This window comes from Schistocerca serialis, chromosome 9 (genome assembly GCF_023864345.2).
Source record: "Schistocerca serialis cubense isolate TAMUIC-IGC-003099 chromosome 9, iqSchSeri2.2, whole genome shotgun sequence".
Classification (NCBI taxonomy): domain Eukaryota; kingdom Metazoa; phylum Arthropoda; class Insecta; order Orthoptera; family Acrididae; genus Schistocerca; species Schistocerca serialis.
This window is the reverse complement of record NC_064646.1, coordinates 229,149,306-229,164,613: the sequence shown is the minus strand read 5'-3', so window position 1 is coordinate 229,164,613 and position 15,308 is coordinate 229,149,306. Positions and strand designations below refer to the sequence as shown.

Genomic DNA, 15,308 nt, shown 5'->3' with positions numbered 1-15,308 from the left:
CATCTAATTTTTCCATCATAGTCATTACCCATGATTTTTTTTTCTTCGAAGAACTGTTACGTTTCTCCATGTTCCTCCATTTATATTCGAATTTTTAGCTTTTAATTTTAAGAGAATAGTTCCACTATCCATGACTCTTTTGTTGTCTTCCAGTTCGGTCTGTCGATCATTTCACTGGAGCTCTAGCTTTTACGCCACCGTAGAAATACTTCTGTCGAATCCTATTCACTTGGTGGCAAAAGAGGAAAGGCCGCTGGACCTGATGGTATACGAGTTCGATTTTACACAGAGTACGCGAAGGAACTAGCCCCCCTTCTTGCAGCGGTGTACTGTAGGTCTCTAGAGTGTGCGCCCTGCCGCCGTTGGATAAGCAGCTGCAGCAGCAAGTCGTATACTCCTGGCTCACTCATTTGTTACATAGTTTAATTCTTAATTTCTTTGCGTGTTTTTGGTACTTACATTGTTTGATTCATAAATTTCGGGCGTATTATAGTATTTGAGAGTTGTAGCATCGCGTTTTAGTACCTGAATAGTGTAAAATCGCGTAGTCTCCTTCCGCCGCCGAGCAGTGTGTCAGCAGTGCGCAAGTAGCAGCATTACTGCATTTACTAAGCAATCTTGTATTTTAATAACCGTTTAAATTTTGTATCGATTTGTTTGCTGCTCTCTGTAGATTAGTTTAGACGTTCTTTGCACAACAGTTTTTAGCATGGATAGGGACTGCAACTGCTGTGTTCGGATGCAGGCTGAGTTGGCATCCCTTCGCGCCCAGCTTCAGGCAGTGTTGGCTTCGGTCACACAGCTTGAGGCTGTTGCCAATGGGCATCACTGTTGGGGTCCGGATGGGGGTTTGTCGGGGACGGCCAGCTCGTCCCACGCATCCCCCGATCGGACTACGACTGTGGTTGCCCGGGATACTGCCCGCATTGAGGCTGATCCCTCACCTGTGGTAGAGTGGGAAGTCGTCTCAAGGCGTGGCAGGGGGCGAAAGACATTCCGGAGGGCTGAACGGAACACCTCTCCAGTTTGTCTGACGAACCGGTTTCAGGCTCTGTCTCAGGCTGATACTGATCTTCGGCCTGACATGGCTGCTTGTCCTGTTCCAGAGGTTGCCCCTCAATCTGCAAGATCCGGGCGGTCGCAGAGGGTGGGCTTACTGGTAGTTGGGAGCTCCAACGTCAGGCGCGTAATGGGGCCCCTTAGGGATATGGCAACAAGAGAGGGGAAGAAAACCAATGTGCACTCCGTGTGCATACCGGGGGGAGTCATTCCAGATGTGGAAAGGGTCCTTCCGGATGCCATGAAGGGTACAGGGTGCACCCATCTGCAGGTGGTCGCTCATGTCGGCACCAATGATGTGTGTCGCTATGGATCGGAGGAAATCCTCTCTGGCTTCCGGCGGCTATCTGATTTTGTGAAGACTGCCAGTCTCGCTAGCGGGATGACAGCTGAGCTCACCATCTGCAGCATCGTCGACAGGACTGACTGCGGACCTTTGGTACAGAGCCGAGTGGAGGGTCTGAATCAGAGGCTGAGACGGTTCTGCGACCGTGTGGGCTGCAGATTCCTCGACTTGCGCCGTAGGGTGGTGGGGTTTCGGGTTCCGCTGGATAGGTCAGGAGTCCACTACACGCAACAAGCGGCTACACGGGTAGCAGGGGTTGTGTATCGGGTGCTGGTCGGTTTTTAGGTTAGATGGCCTTGGGCAAGTACAGAAAGGGCAACAGCCTCAACGGGTGTGGGGCAAGGTCAGGACATGTGGGGACCAAGCAGCAATCGGTATTGTAATTGTAAACTGTCGAAGCTGCGCTGGTAAAGTACCGGAACTTCAAGCGCTGATAGAAAGCACCGAAGCTGAAATCGTTATAGGTACAGAAAGCTGGCTGAAGTCAGAGATAAATTCTGCCGAAATTTTTACAAAGGTACAGACGGTGTTTAGAAAGGATAGATTGCATGCATTCGGTGGTGGAGTGTAGTAGTTTATCCTGTAGTGAAGTGGAAGTGGATAGTTCCTGTGAATTATTATGGGTGGAGGTTACACTCAACAACCGAGCTAGGTTAATGATTGGCTCCTTTTACCGACCTCCCGACTCAGCAGCATTTGTGGCAGAACAACTGAGAGAAAATTTGGAACACATTTCACATAAATTTTCTCAGCAGTCTTAGGTGGAGATTTCAATTTTACCGGATATAGACTGGGACTCTCAGATGTTTAAGACGTGTGGTAGGGACAGAGCATCGAGTGACATTATACTGAGTGCTCTATCCGAAAATTACCTCGAGCAATTTAACAGAGAACCGACTCGTGGAGATAACATCTTGGACATACTGAATACTGATAACAAACAGACCCGAACTTTCCGACTCTGTAAGTGCAGAACAGGGAATCAGTGATCATAAGGCCGTTGCATCATCCCTGAAAATGGAAGTAAATAGGAATATAAAAAAAAGGGAGGAAGGTTTATCTAAGAGTAATAGAAGGCAGATTTCAGACTACCTAACAGATCAAAACGAAAATTTCTGTTCCGACACTGACAATGTTGAGTGTTTATGGAAAAAGTTCAAGGCAATCGTAAAATGCGTTTTAGACATGTACGTGCCGAGTAAAACTGTGAGGGACGGGAAAAACCCACCGTGGTACAACAACAAAGTTAAGAAACTACTGCGGAAGCAAAGAGAGCTTCACTCCAAGTTTAAACGCAGCCAAAACCTCTCAGACAAACTGAAGCGAAACGATGTCAAAGTTAGCGTAAGGAGGGCTATGCGTGAAGCGTTCAGCCAATTCGAAAGTAAAATTCTATGTACGGACTTGACAGAAAATCCTCGGAAGTTCTGGTCTTACGTTAAATCAGTAAGTGGCTCGAAACAGCATATCCAGACACTCCGGGGTGATGATGGCATTGAAACAGAGGTTGACACGCGTAAAGCTGAAATACTAAACACCTTTTTCCAAAGCTGTTTCACAGAGGAAGACCGCACTGCAGTTCCTTCTCTAAATCCTCGCACAAACGAAAAAATGGCTGACATCGAAATAAGTGTCCAAGGAAAAGAAAAGCAACTGGAATCACTCAACAGAGGAAAGTCCACTGGACCTGGCGGGATACCAATTCGATTCTACACAGAGTACGCGAAAGAACTTGCCCCCCTTCTAACAGCCGTGTACCGCAAGTCTCTAGAGGAACGGAAGGTTCCAAATGAATGGAAAAGAGCACAAGTAGTCCCAGTCTTCAAGAAAGGTCGTCGAGCAGATGCGCAAAACTATAGACCTATATCTCTGACGTCGATCTATTGTAGAGTTTTAGAACATGTTTTTTCTCGAGTATCATGTCGTTTTTGGAAACCCAGAATCTTCTATGTAGGAATCAACATGGATTCCGGAAACAGCGATCGTGTGAGACCCAACTCGCTTTATTTGTTCATGAGACCCAGAAAATATTAGATACAGGCTCCCAGGTAGATGCTATTTTTCTTGACTTCCGGAAGGCGTTCGATACAGTTCCGCACTGTCGCCTGATAAACAAAGTAAGAGCCTACGGAATATCAGACCAGCTGTGTGGCTGGATTGAAGAGTTTTTAGCAAACAGAACACAGCATGTTGTTATCAATGGAGAGACGTCTACAGACGTTAAAGTAACCTCTGGCGTGCCACAGGGGAGTGTTATGGGACCATTACTTTTCACAATATATATAAATGACCTAGTAGATAGTGTCGGAAGTTCCATGCGGTTTTTCGCGGATGATGCTGTAGTATACAGAGTAGCTGCAGCATTAGAAAATTGTAGTGAAATGCAGGAAGATCTGCAGCGGATAGGCACTTGGTGCAGTGAGTGGCAACTGACCCTTAACATAGACAAATGTAATGTATTGCGAATACATAGAAAGAAGGATCCTTTATTGTATGATTATATGATAGCGGAACAAACACTGGTAGCAGTTACGTCTGTAAAATATCTGGGAGTATGCGTGCGGACCGATTTGAAGTGGAATGATCATATAAAATTAATTGTTGGTAAGGCGGGTACCAGGTTGAGATTCATTGGGAGAGTCCTTAGAAAATGTAGTCCATCAACAAAGGGGGTGGCTTACAAAACACTCGTTTGACCTATACTTGAGTATTGTTCATCAGTGTGGGATCCGTACTAGATCGGGTTGACGGAGGAGATAGAGAAGATCCAAAGAAGAGCGGCGCATTTCGTCACAGGGTTATTTGGTAACTTTGATAGCGTTACGGAGATGTTTAACAAACTCAAGTGGCAGACTCTGCAAGAGAGGCGCTCTTCATCGCGGTGTAGCTTGCTCGCCAGGTGTCGAGAGGGTGCGTTTCTGGATGAGGTATCACATATATTGCTTCCCCCTACTTATGCCTCCCGAGAAGATCACGAATGTAAAATTAGAGATATTAGAGCGCGCACGGAGGCTTTCAGACAGTCGTTCTTCCCGCGAACCATACGCGACTGGAACAGGAAAGGGAGGTAAAGCCAGTGGCACGTAAAGTGCCCTCCGCCACACACCGTTGGGTGGCTTGCGGAGTATAAATGTAGATGTAGATGTAGAAGAGTGTAGCGCTCCAAAGTATTGGAAAAGGGCACAGATCATCCCCGTTTTCAAGAAGGGACGTCGAATAGATGTGCAGAACTATAGACCTATATCTCTAACGTCGACCACTTGTAGAATTTTGAAACACGTATTATATTCGAGTATAATGACTTCTCTGGAAACTAGAAATCTACTATGTAGGAATCAGCATGGGTTTCCAAAAAGAAGATCGTGTGAAACCCAGTTCGCGCTATTCGTCCACGAGACTCAGAGGGCAATAGACACGGGTTCCCAGGTAGATGCCGTGTTTCTTGACTCCCGCAAGGCGTCCGATACAGTTCCCCACAGACGTTTAATGAACAAAGTAAAAGCATATGGACTATCAGACCAATTGTGTGATTGGATTGGAGAGTTCCTAGATAACAGAACGCAGCATGTCATTCGCAATGGAGAGAAGTCTTCCGAAGTAAGAGTGATTTCAGGTGTGCCGCAGTGGAGTGTCGTAGGACCGTTGCTATTCACAATATACATAAATGACCTTGTGGATAACTTCGGTAGCTCACTGAAGCTTTTCGCAGATGATGCTGTAGTAAATCGAAGGTTGTAAGAATGGAAAATAGTACTGAAATGCAGGAGGATCTGCAACGAATTGACGCATGGTGCAGGGAATGGAAATTGAATCTCATTGTAGACGAGTGTAATAGAAAGAAATATAGGTCAGCAACTGGAAGCAGTTAATTCCATAAATTACCTGGGAGTAGGCATTACGAGTGATTTAAAATGGAATGATCATATAAAGTTGACCGGCGGTAAAGCAGATGCCAGACTGAGAATCATTGGAAGAATCCTAAGGAAATGCAATCCGAAAACAAAGGAAGTAAGTTACAGTACACTTGTTCGCCCACTGCTTGAATACTGCTCACCAGTGTGGGATCCGTACCAGATAGGGTTGATAGAAGAGATAGAGAAGATCCAATGGAGAGCACCGCGCTTCGTTACAGGATCATTTAGTAATGGCGAAAGAGTTACGGAGATGACAGATAAACTCCAGTGGAAGACTCTGCAGGAGAGGCGCTCAGTAGCTCGGTATGGGCTTTTGTTGAAGTGTCGAGAACATACTTTCACCGAGGAGTCAAGCAGTATATTACTGCCTCCTACGTATATCTCGCGAAGAGACCATGAGGATAAAATCAGAGAGATTAGAGCCCACACACAGGCATATCGACAATCTTTCTTTCCACGAACAATACGAGACTGGAATAGAAGTGAGAACCGATAGAGGTACTGAAAGTACCCTCCGCCACACACTGTGAGGTGGTTTGCGGAGTATGGATGTAGATGTAGATGTGTGTTCAGTGTTTGTAGCGACGTCATCCAACTTCCAATTTTTCTGCCACTGGATCGTGAATTCCAGTCTTCATTGCTTACCGAATTTTGTCTGTTCCCAACATGTCATATGATAGATTATGAGACCTGGCAATGAGGGCTGATCAGTAGGGTCACAACTCTGGAAAACCTATTTTTAACCATTAGTGGTGGTACTTCCTTCGTTTGCGTTCAGACCCCCACAAGTAAATACTTTGTAACCTCCACTATTTCGCCTTAGTGGTAGAGGAATGGATGTTGCAACGCTGACATTACTGTGATATCTGTTGATTCCCGCAACTTCATATTAGGGACGTTTTTACTTCACGTTAAAAGTTTCATTTGAGACGTTCTGAGGTACCTTCTTTGCATTTTATCCTTCCAGTACTTCTATATCGAACTATATCAGTTTCCTGCTTCTTATGTTCCAGCGTGAAGAAACTTACGTTTGAGACACCAGAAAGATGTCAAGGTTGTTTTCAGTTATGATGTCATGCTAGTTTCATTTAACGTAATTCGTTACCACTCAAATACTCCATCTCTGCTGTTCGGTCATGTTATGAGTTACCACAGCGTACAAATTATGCATGCTAGAATGCACGCTAGAACCAGTTGCTAGTTGGCATCGTAACAATAACTCTAGATCCTGTAACGACCAAGTACATCTACGTACGCCGTTCAGCGTAGCTTATTACACACACTCAAGTTATGACAAGGGATATTCATAGTTTAAAGTGTTTTATATTTTTACATTTTCACACACACGTTCGAGGTTAAGGTCTTCACAGCAGTTTTTTTTCCACATTTATTATATATTCTTTCATTTTTCACGCACGCACACGCCACAGACGCACACACACACACACACACACACACACACACACACACACACAATAAAATCACTTACAAAATGTTCTTAAAGCTTTTCCTTTGTTAAGGCAGTAGAGACATCAACTTACGGTGTTTACATTAGGTACAGTTCTCATCAACTATATTTTTCATACGTATACTAAAATCAAAATTAATATTTTCACGTTTTCCTACATGTTATAAATGGAGGTTGTGATGCGTTTGGATACCTAGTTTAGGCTGATTCAGGGCCATGCAACCACCCACCTCGAACTACCTCTCAGCATCACCATCTAAAAGATGTATGTAGTTCATCATAACTAGGAGAGGTTTTAAAGGTTATTTGTAGGGTAACATGTAATAAAACAAATTTATGTTCACAAAATCTTTGTTAATTTTTGATCATCAATATACCCAAGAAACAATTTTATATTTGTTTAGTGTGGTTTTAGGAACATCCATCTTAACTTTAACTTACAATGTAAATCTATATTTAAGTCACCTGATTGTTTGTCCAACCACTAACTTCATAAATACAAAGAAAATACGTTACTGAATTCTAATACATATCTAATTTTTCTCCTACGTACTACCCCTTTTATCCCCTTAACAATCATCACCGTTGTTTCTAGTAATTCTTCTAGTTGAGAACTTTAGAGGATTTTAATGTTGCCTTTTGCTTCCCGCTTTGAACGGTTGGTAAAACATTCCACACCTTCATGGACGAAAATAGTGCACTCTTCACTGCCACGTTCTTGCAGAACTCCCATCTAAAATTTCCAGTTTAGTATGATTGTAAGTGATTGCTTGTTAAATTTAGTTATTCTGATGGTTTTAAGCTCTACAAACAGCTTTTCTGTTGCTGGATGCATAATGCTCAGGCCATCATATTTAGGTACAATACAGTTATCGTTTCTGAGCAGATCCGATTGGGAATGGATGTTTATAAACAGATTTTTCATATGTCTTTTAATACAGTAAACATCATCTGATCAATCCTTTTCTGTGTCTACCGGCGCCTCAAGATGCTGGAACATTCCTTTGATATCGCAGCATATGCTGTTGCCTTGTATTAGTTGTATGCAGATTTCTGCAATGGACTGTGTTTAAAGTAGTAGGTAAACATTGCTTCCACATCTGCAATGCTTTTTTTCCAGCAGTAGTTTATGTTCTTCCTTCACAACAATTTTTTCCGCCAGATAATCCAGTTTTTGTTTTTTGAATACAATCTCTCCTGTTTCCAGCGTTCTTTTGGGTACATGTAACACATTAACCGTACTTAAAGACATAATTACTTTAAATGAGCATGATTCAGTTCTATTTGATACTTTGGATCTTTTTATTAAACAAGAGTGGAATAATGTTATTTGTGGGAATGAGTCCCAATTTGGAAATGTCTTTATTTCACAGTATTGTGGACACCACTGTCCTTGATTTAGAAAAATTAGTTTCCTAAACTTCGATTTAACACACATGTATAGTACGTACATTCTCCTTGTTGGAGTCTGAGTTGACAGTTTCAAATAGTTTTCAGGTGTATAATTAAAAGTTATGTCCTTTTTCTGTACTGTCTAGAATGTTGATTTTTACACCCGTCGACTTTTGCATATTCTTACTGCTACAGCAGAACACTGTTAAACATAACACAGCAACTGATCTGCTAGCTATCCAGTAATGTATACCACAGAGAAGCATTTGGTGCAGAGTGTATTGGAGCACATTTTAAGTACTATTCGTTGGTTTTTAATATATTTAAACAGCCTTCCACTGGTTCGAACGCAGCAACATCCTTCCTATAGCTCTACATCGTAGCTTCCAGTCTGAGAATAATATGTTCTTTAGCCAAGGATAATGTAAATTTATTTTGTAGACAGATACGAGGACACTTTATAAAATCGATAAGATGTTGGTCAATATCCTGTGCTTGTAATTTGACACACATATCATTACAATTGGAGTTCAGTCATTTTAATCAGCCTAATCCAACTGTCCTATTGTTGCTCTCCATGACATTGCTTATTCGTCCGAAGTGTCCTTGCACTCAAAGGAGGTGGTTTAATGTTAGTGACCCCACATCTCTATTTTGCGAAAAATTACAGAAAAATCTTGTGTTATATCTAGTCGTCTACACAAAGCTGCTGCAATATCCGAGGCAGCTGATGCATTAGGACAGTCATTTTGATGTCATCCAATTCTACTTTATATGATAGAGCCATAGAATTTTTATATTTCCTGAAAATGGTTCCAGCACTTTGTAGCCGACATATTATCATCCAAGTGTAAGAGATATGACAGTTTTGCCTTCACGCCATCTCTTGCAGAGTTGACCATGGACAATTTACCACATAGATAATTGTTAAATGTAGCACACAGTTCCGTCTTTAATATTACAGACCGTCCCTTCTCCAAATTAATGTTCTTGGCAGTCCACTTGATCACCGATTTTAACCACCATAATATTGTTCTGTTATAGGTTTAAGCACATTAAAATTCTTCTGGTGAAAGAGTATGCCATTTTCGGAGAATTTATGTTCCCAATGTCAGTAACAAGACTGTCCAGGTTCTCTCATAATAACGACAAACCAAAGCCTTCTTCAGTTAGCCTCGTGCTCTTCCCTAATAGCTGAGTGGTGCTTAGCACCTTGGAGCAAGGCATGTTGACTGATTCTTCTACCACACAATACTGATGAGTTTTGCTTATCAAAGCTTGTTGTAGATGATAAAGCCCCAATATGGAGACACTATCATGAAATCATGCCTCCACTTTTAGTTGAGACGTTGATTATGTCTAGATCTAGGTGCCGTATACCATCGAGGCCATTGTTTATTATCTACACAAAAAGCAGTATTTAACATTTGTAGAGGTAGCAAACAGGGGTCTCTATGCTTTAAACAGTCGTCTTTCAAAGTCGGCCGAATGTAACAGTGACTCTATGCCTGCCATACGAAACATTTGTTACCCTATACTCATATCAGTAGCTTACGTTATCGCACAGTAGAAATTACATAATACGTCGCCCTCCACACATCATCAACTACAGATCAATTGTAAATAATTGCCCCACACATCGCTGTGTTATAGTAAAATCGTAACAAATTATGACAGTTAATTTACAGGGTGACTCCCATTACTCGCGTTGTGGGTCAATGAAGGTCAGTTCATTGGGTGGAGCAAACACAGTCAATTTATCGTTGTACAGTCATGGTCAGCTGACAGGGAGACGGCTACTCCTCACAGATTCTACTGCTTGGGACAAAGAAGGTTAGTCGACAGGGTTGCTCCTATTACCCCAATCTCGGTGACTAGCATTAGGCCTCGAATTTATGGTGACAGTATACGAGTACGTTGCAGAACTCTGCGGTAGGTGCAGGCTACTCTGCCTCAATAAAGTAAGATTGTAACCAGTTACTCAACATATCCACCTGAGACCTTACGGACTAACTGACTAAGTGCACGTAAAAATCTCAGTACACAGTGTAACATTATGTGATTGCCTTATCATTTTCAATCATTCACTAATCGAGCAGTCGCTCGGCAGCAGCTACAGTTAGCAAATAATATTGCGAGAATGTAAAAGGTGAACGACCTGTGACGTAACTTGTTTATTGTCGAAGCGCCGTCAGAGATGCAGTGAGTTACTGACTTTGAAAACCGCGCCGCGAAAAACGGACAGAAGAAGAAAACTTTTACACATTTTTTTTGATGTACGAGATATTGTCGATGAACAGTTACTCATTCGTCTCTTGTCTCTTGTAACTTGTGTCGGACGTGCATGTCTTGCCGCCGTATTCTTTTTCTTCTTCGCGGATGGATCACTTAGGACCACGCGTAATCAACATTTGTTGGCCTTCCTTTTCGCCCAGTATTCCTTCATAAACAACGAATGGGCTAGCTTTCGTTGCGTAGACCATGTATGTCGGTTAGTTTTTCTCTCTTCTTCCTCAAAACCCCGTGTGTTTGTGATTTTTCTGATTTCATTTCTATCATGTAGATTTGGAGACCCTAATTCTCTCAGGTCTTTCTCGATCTGTTTGTACCAGTTCGGTCTTGTAGTTTTGTCCTTTAAAAATGTATGGATTTTGTGCGTTAACCTGTTTGAGTCCATTCTTTCTAAGTGCCCCATGAAGTGGATTCTTCTCATGCGCATTGTGTCTGTTATTTTGGAGATATTTTTATATATTTCTGCATTGGATTTTGGATAATGTATCCCATCTTTAGTTCTTGGTCCTAGAATTTTCCTCATTATCTTACGTTCTTTCACTTCTAATTCCTCTTTTAGTGCTCTGTGTTGAAGGTTTAGTGTCTCAGATGCGTAGAGAGCTTCGGGTCTAATTACTGTTGTATAGTGTCGTATTTTGCAGTTCCACGACAGACTCTTTTTGTTGTAAATGTTTTTTGTTAACTGAAACGCCGTTAAAAATAATATTATTTTAGCGTAAAGTAAAAGTGCAATACTAAAAGTGCAATACTGCATAGCAGTAAATTTATTGTGCAACGTGAATGTGAAAACGTCAAAGGAATAATTTTTATTACAAGAAGAGAAGTGCCAGTCGAAATGGCATCCATGTTAAATCTTTCATTGCAGTGTAAGTTCATCTATTAATTGCCATAAATTCAGATTTAAATGGAACTGGTGTATGGACTATTTAATTAATATAGAATCTATGTCTCACTCCTTCATGAAGTTATTTAATTTTCTTTATGTTTCTGCCAAATAGAGAGTTCACAGTCACGAATTCTTTCGTCGAAATCGGACGGAAGTTGTATGCGGCGAAATATTATCTCCGCACCATATTCTACTGGTAAATGCATCATAAACTACGGTCCCTTAGGAAATTCATGTTGAGCTATCCAAAAATAATTATATTTTGAATAGGCATTTACTCTCCTCTGCAATGCAACTTCCGACTGATCAGACGATCCAACAAGAAACAGCCGCAAACGGTCGGCGTTCGCAAATATATTTCCACCGCTGATTATTGCTATATGTTACAGCACAAAAGTAAACATATTGTTATAATTAGCGACTACGAACGGGGACATTTATAACTGTATGTTTATGTATACACGTTACGTAAACATATCGTTATAACAAAAAAAAAAATGGTTCAAATGGCTCCGAGCCCTATGGGACTCAACTGTTGTGGTCATTAGTCCCCTAGAACTCAGAACTACTTAAACCTAACTAACCTAAGGACATCACACACACCCATGCCCGAGGCAGGATTCGAACTTGCGACCGTAGCAGCAGCGCGGCTCCGGACTGGAGCGCCTAGAACCGCACGGCCACCACGGCCGGCTATCGTTATAACAGTCCCCTTTTACGTGACTAACCCATAGTCGGCGAGTTGAGGTATATATGAACGCGTGTCAACCCAGCCTCCCTCGCATTACACACATGAGGCAAGGAAGGAGTGGACCACATACATCGAAACATGATATCTCTGTCATGCAATTAGCAACGTCTCCACAGTGACCTAATTACACGCTGACTCCATAAAACCGGCTGACACATACACACCAATTCACTGCCATGAATTACGTCAGCAAAGAAGGGGCACATGACCGCGAGGCAGCCGTTGTATACCACCTACAGCGCTCCAGAGTGGCTAGCGTCTTCTTTTCAAGCTTTGACCAATATTTGGTCCGGTGAGCTTACACTCATATACAGCGATGACAACCACTCTACCAATAATCGAGGACGACCAGGAATACGAACAAGATAGTAGAGAGTGTGTAGATGTAATGGAGACACACATTTCTATTACGGCACATCAGATTTACTGGCTGTGACTGTGCAATATTTCAGTAACAAGGAAAGACACACTGAGTGTATGTGTTCCTTCCAATTTAAGTTGTTCATAACTGTAATTCCCAGGTATTTAGATCATTTTGCGGCCTTTAGATTAGTCTGATTTGTCGTGTAACAGAAGTTTAACGGATTCCTTTTAGCACTCATGCGGACTACCTCTCACTTTTCATTATTTAGAGTCAATTGCCAATTTTCGCACCCTACACATCTTTTCTAGATCGCTTTGCAATTTGTTTTCATCTTCCGATGACTTAACTAGACGCTAAATGACAGCGTCATCTGCAAGCAGCCTAAGGCAGCTGCTCAGATTGCCTCCCATGTCGTTTATATGATAAGGAACAGCACATGGCATGTAAAACTACCTTGCTCAGTAACAAGGGAAGACACACTGACGTTGACGTTCGTCCTCACGTCTTTGTTTTCGGATTTTGGCAGGGTATAACGTTCACAGGGTGCCTGCAGTTTCCTTAGGTCCTATTCTGTGGAACCCGTTTAGCTACAGTCTGAGAACATCACACCAGAAAAAAGTAATGAGCCAATAATCACTCGAAAAATGGAAGAGGTACAGAACCGAGATGTAGCATTAAGAGAGTAAGATTGCTGAGCGTTCAGTGGTGCCATACCTTGTATAACAAGAAACATTAATATTAGACAAAGCGCGGTAAGATTAATGCCATTAAGTGAAGTGGAAACTCAACAGCTAGCGCATTAGCCGTCTCTCCTTTGCATGTGGCTCACTACTCGTCCGAAATTCAAACACATCACAACTTTCAGTCTCTCCAACTAGCTGTTCTGGCTTTGTTTACTGTATTCTCATGTTACCCCTCCACCTCTTCCTCTCTCTATAACGTCTCTCTCTGTCTCTCTCTTTCTCTCTCTCTCTCTCTCTCTCTCTCTCTCTCTCTCTCTGTCTCTCTCTCTCTCTCTCTCTCTCTCTCTCTCTCTCTCTCTCTCTCTCTCACACACACACACATTCACACACACATATTTCTCATTATTTCGTTGGATCAGTGGAATGGTGGCCCCACCTAGACTGCTTCGACATGTATTTTAATCTGTTCCAGGCTCCAGTGCCAGAAACGTGGTCCGTGGGAAGAAGCACCGCGCCTCCCGATCAAAGGGACATCTGGCGCCGGCCAGCCGACAACACGATTATGACTTCAGCACATTCTGCGCGTCTTGTTACGGCTCGGAGAAAACTGGAACATTAGTAAGCAGTTTCCCATCGCATACAAGACAGTTTATAGTAAATAATTTGAATAACCCTACCAAGGTGTCTTTCTATGAAGTATCTTGTAAGAAATAATCGTTTGGTATGCGTAAATTGGACCTTACCACGGTAGGTTACCACTGGAAATTAATTATTTACGGACATTAGTACTGAGACACGTTTACGAAAAATACTTTCTGTCTTAACATCTTTTTATAGTATTAACATCGCTTTCATTAACAAGTGTAGTGCGAGGTAGGTACTTCTGAGCGTACAATATGAACAGTAGGTCAGACGGACAGAAAGGTGGAAAACAAGGCGAACCTATAGCAATTCCCTACTAACAACCACTGTCCTATTGGACTGGCACAGTTTTCCGCTTACATAGGCACGATTTCAGCAACTGGAACCAATTAGAGACGGTTGAAATAACGTATGCGCGGATGGCGAGCTGTGCAGCTGACAGCAGTGCCAGTTAACCGCGGGACCAGTGACGTCACGGGGCACTAGGGGCCTACGCCTCGCGTGAGACTGCCGGTCCCGCATCCAGAGCCCGTCCGCACGGCCTACTAAATGTGTACCCTTGATCTCTGTTGAAATTTTATTTATTCTACTCGCGGCTAAGTCTTTTATAACAGAGTTCGAGCACGTTGACGCACGAGTCAAGACTCTCGGCTTTTCAGATTGTATTACGTGTCTATTAACCAGTCTATGCTCTGCTATGGCCGACTTGTCAAAGTCCCCTTGTTTAATATGTCGCTCTGCGAACTGTTTGACCAACACAAATGCTGCCGCATCCACAAGGGACATTATACACACCGGGCACACGAAAATCTACGTCGTTTTTAACATGGCGCAGCATATCTCGTATCTCAGCGGTGGGTCATTCCAAGTCTCTGCAGCACACGTTCTAACTCGCTACTCGTCGCCCTACAGTATGGTAGGACAGCAGGCGGTTGGCCTCTTCGGCCGATCTACAAGGCATCCTTCGTCGATGGCACCTATAAGCGTTGGCAGTGTCACCCTTGCTGTTACCATTCTCTCCGAACACACGTCACAAATGCTGCAATTAAGACTGTAGGTGGTCGTCATTAGAAATAATATTTGCTATGTGTAATAACGTGTCCAGGGCCGCTTTCTTGTGTACAGGGTGGTGAAAACGACTGGCAGCATGTATACAGGTCAAACGGTTCGCGCAATTGTACTGAGCACTAGTGACGTATTAAACAAAGGCATCGTAACAAGACGGCCTGAGTTGAGCACTGCCTGGAAAGTGGACACAACATACAATTTGGAAGGACGAGAGTCTAGCCTCGTGCGTCAACATATTGAGATTCCGCTAAAAAGGAGGCCCCCGGGATCAGAATAAATAGCAAAAATTTTAACAGAGCCCAGGGGTACGCACTTATCTGGGGGGGTGGTAACGGGCTTTGGATGTCGATAGGGAGCAAAGATGGACGCTTGACGTTTGTGAGGAGGCGGGTGCAGTTGTCTTAAACGTGGCGCCGACAACAAGCGCTAGAAGACATCACTGA

At 42.8% G+C, this 15,308-nt stretch overlaps 1 protein-coding gene across 1 annotated transcript in view; it reads left to right on the top strand.

Moving 5' to 3' along the window:
- Nucleotides 1–15,308, top strand: part of LOC126419509 (uncharacterized) — a 101,561-nt gene that overhangs the window by 36,099 nt on the left and 50,154 nt on the right. The window contains exon 4 of the mRNA XM_050086699.1: nucleotides 13,628–13,773. Within this exon, the coding sequence (XP_049942656.1) occupies nucleotides 13,628–13,773 (146 nt within the window). The remainder of the gene's footprint in view (nucleotides 1–13,627; nucleotides 13,774–15,308) is intronic.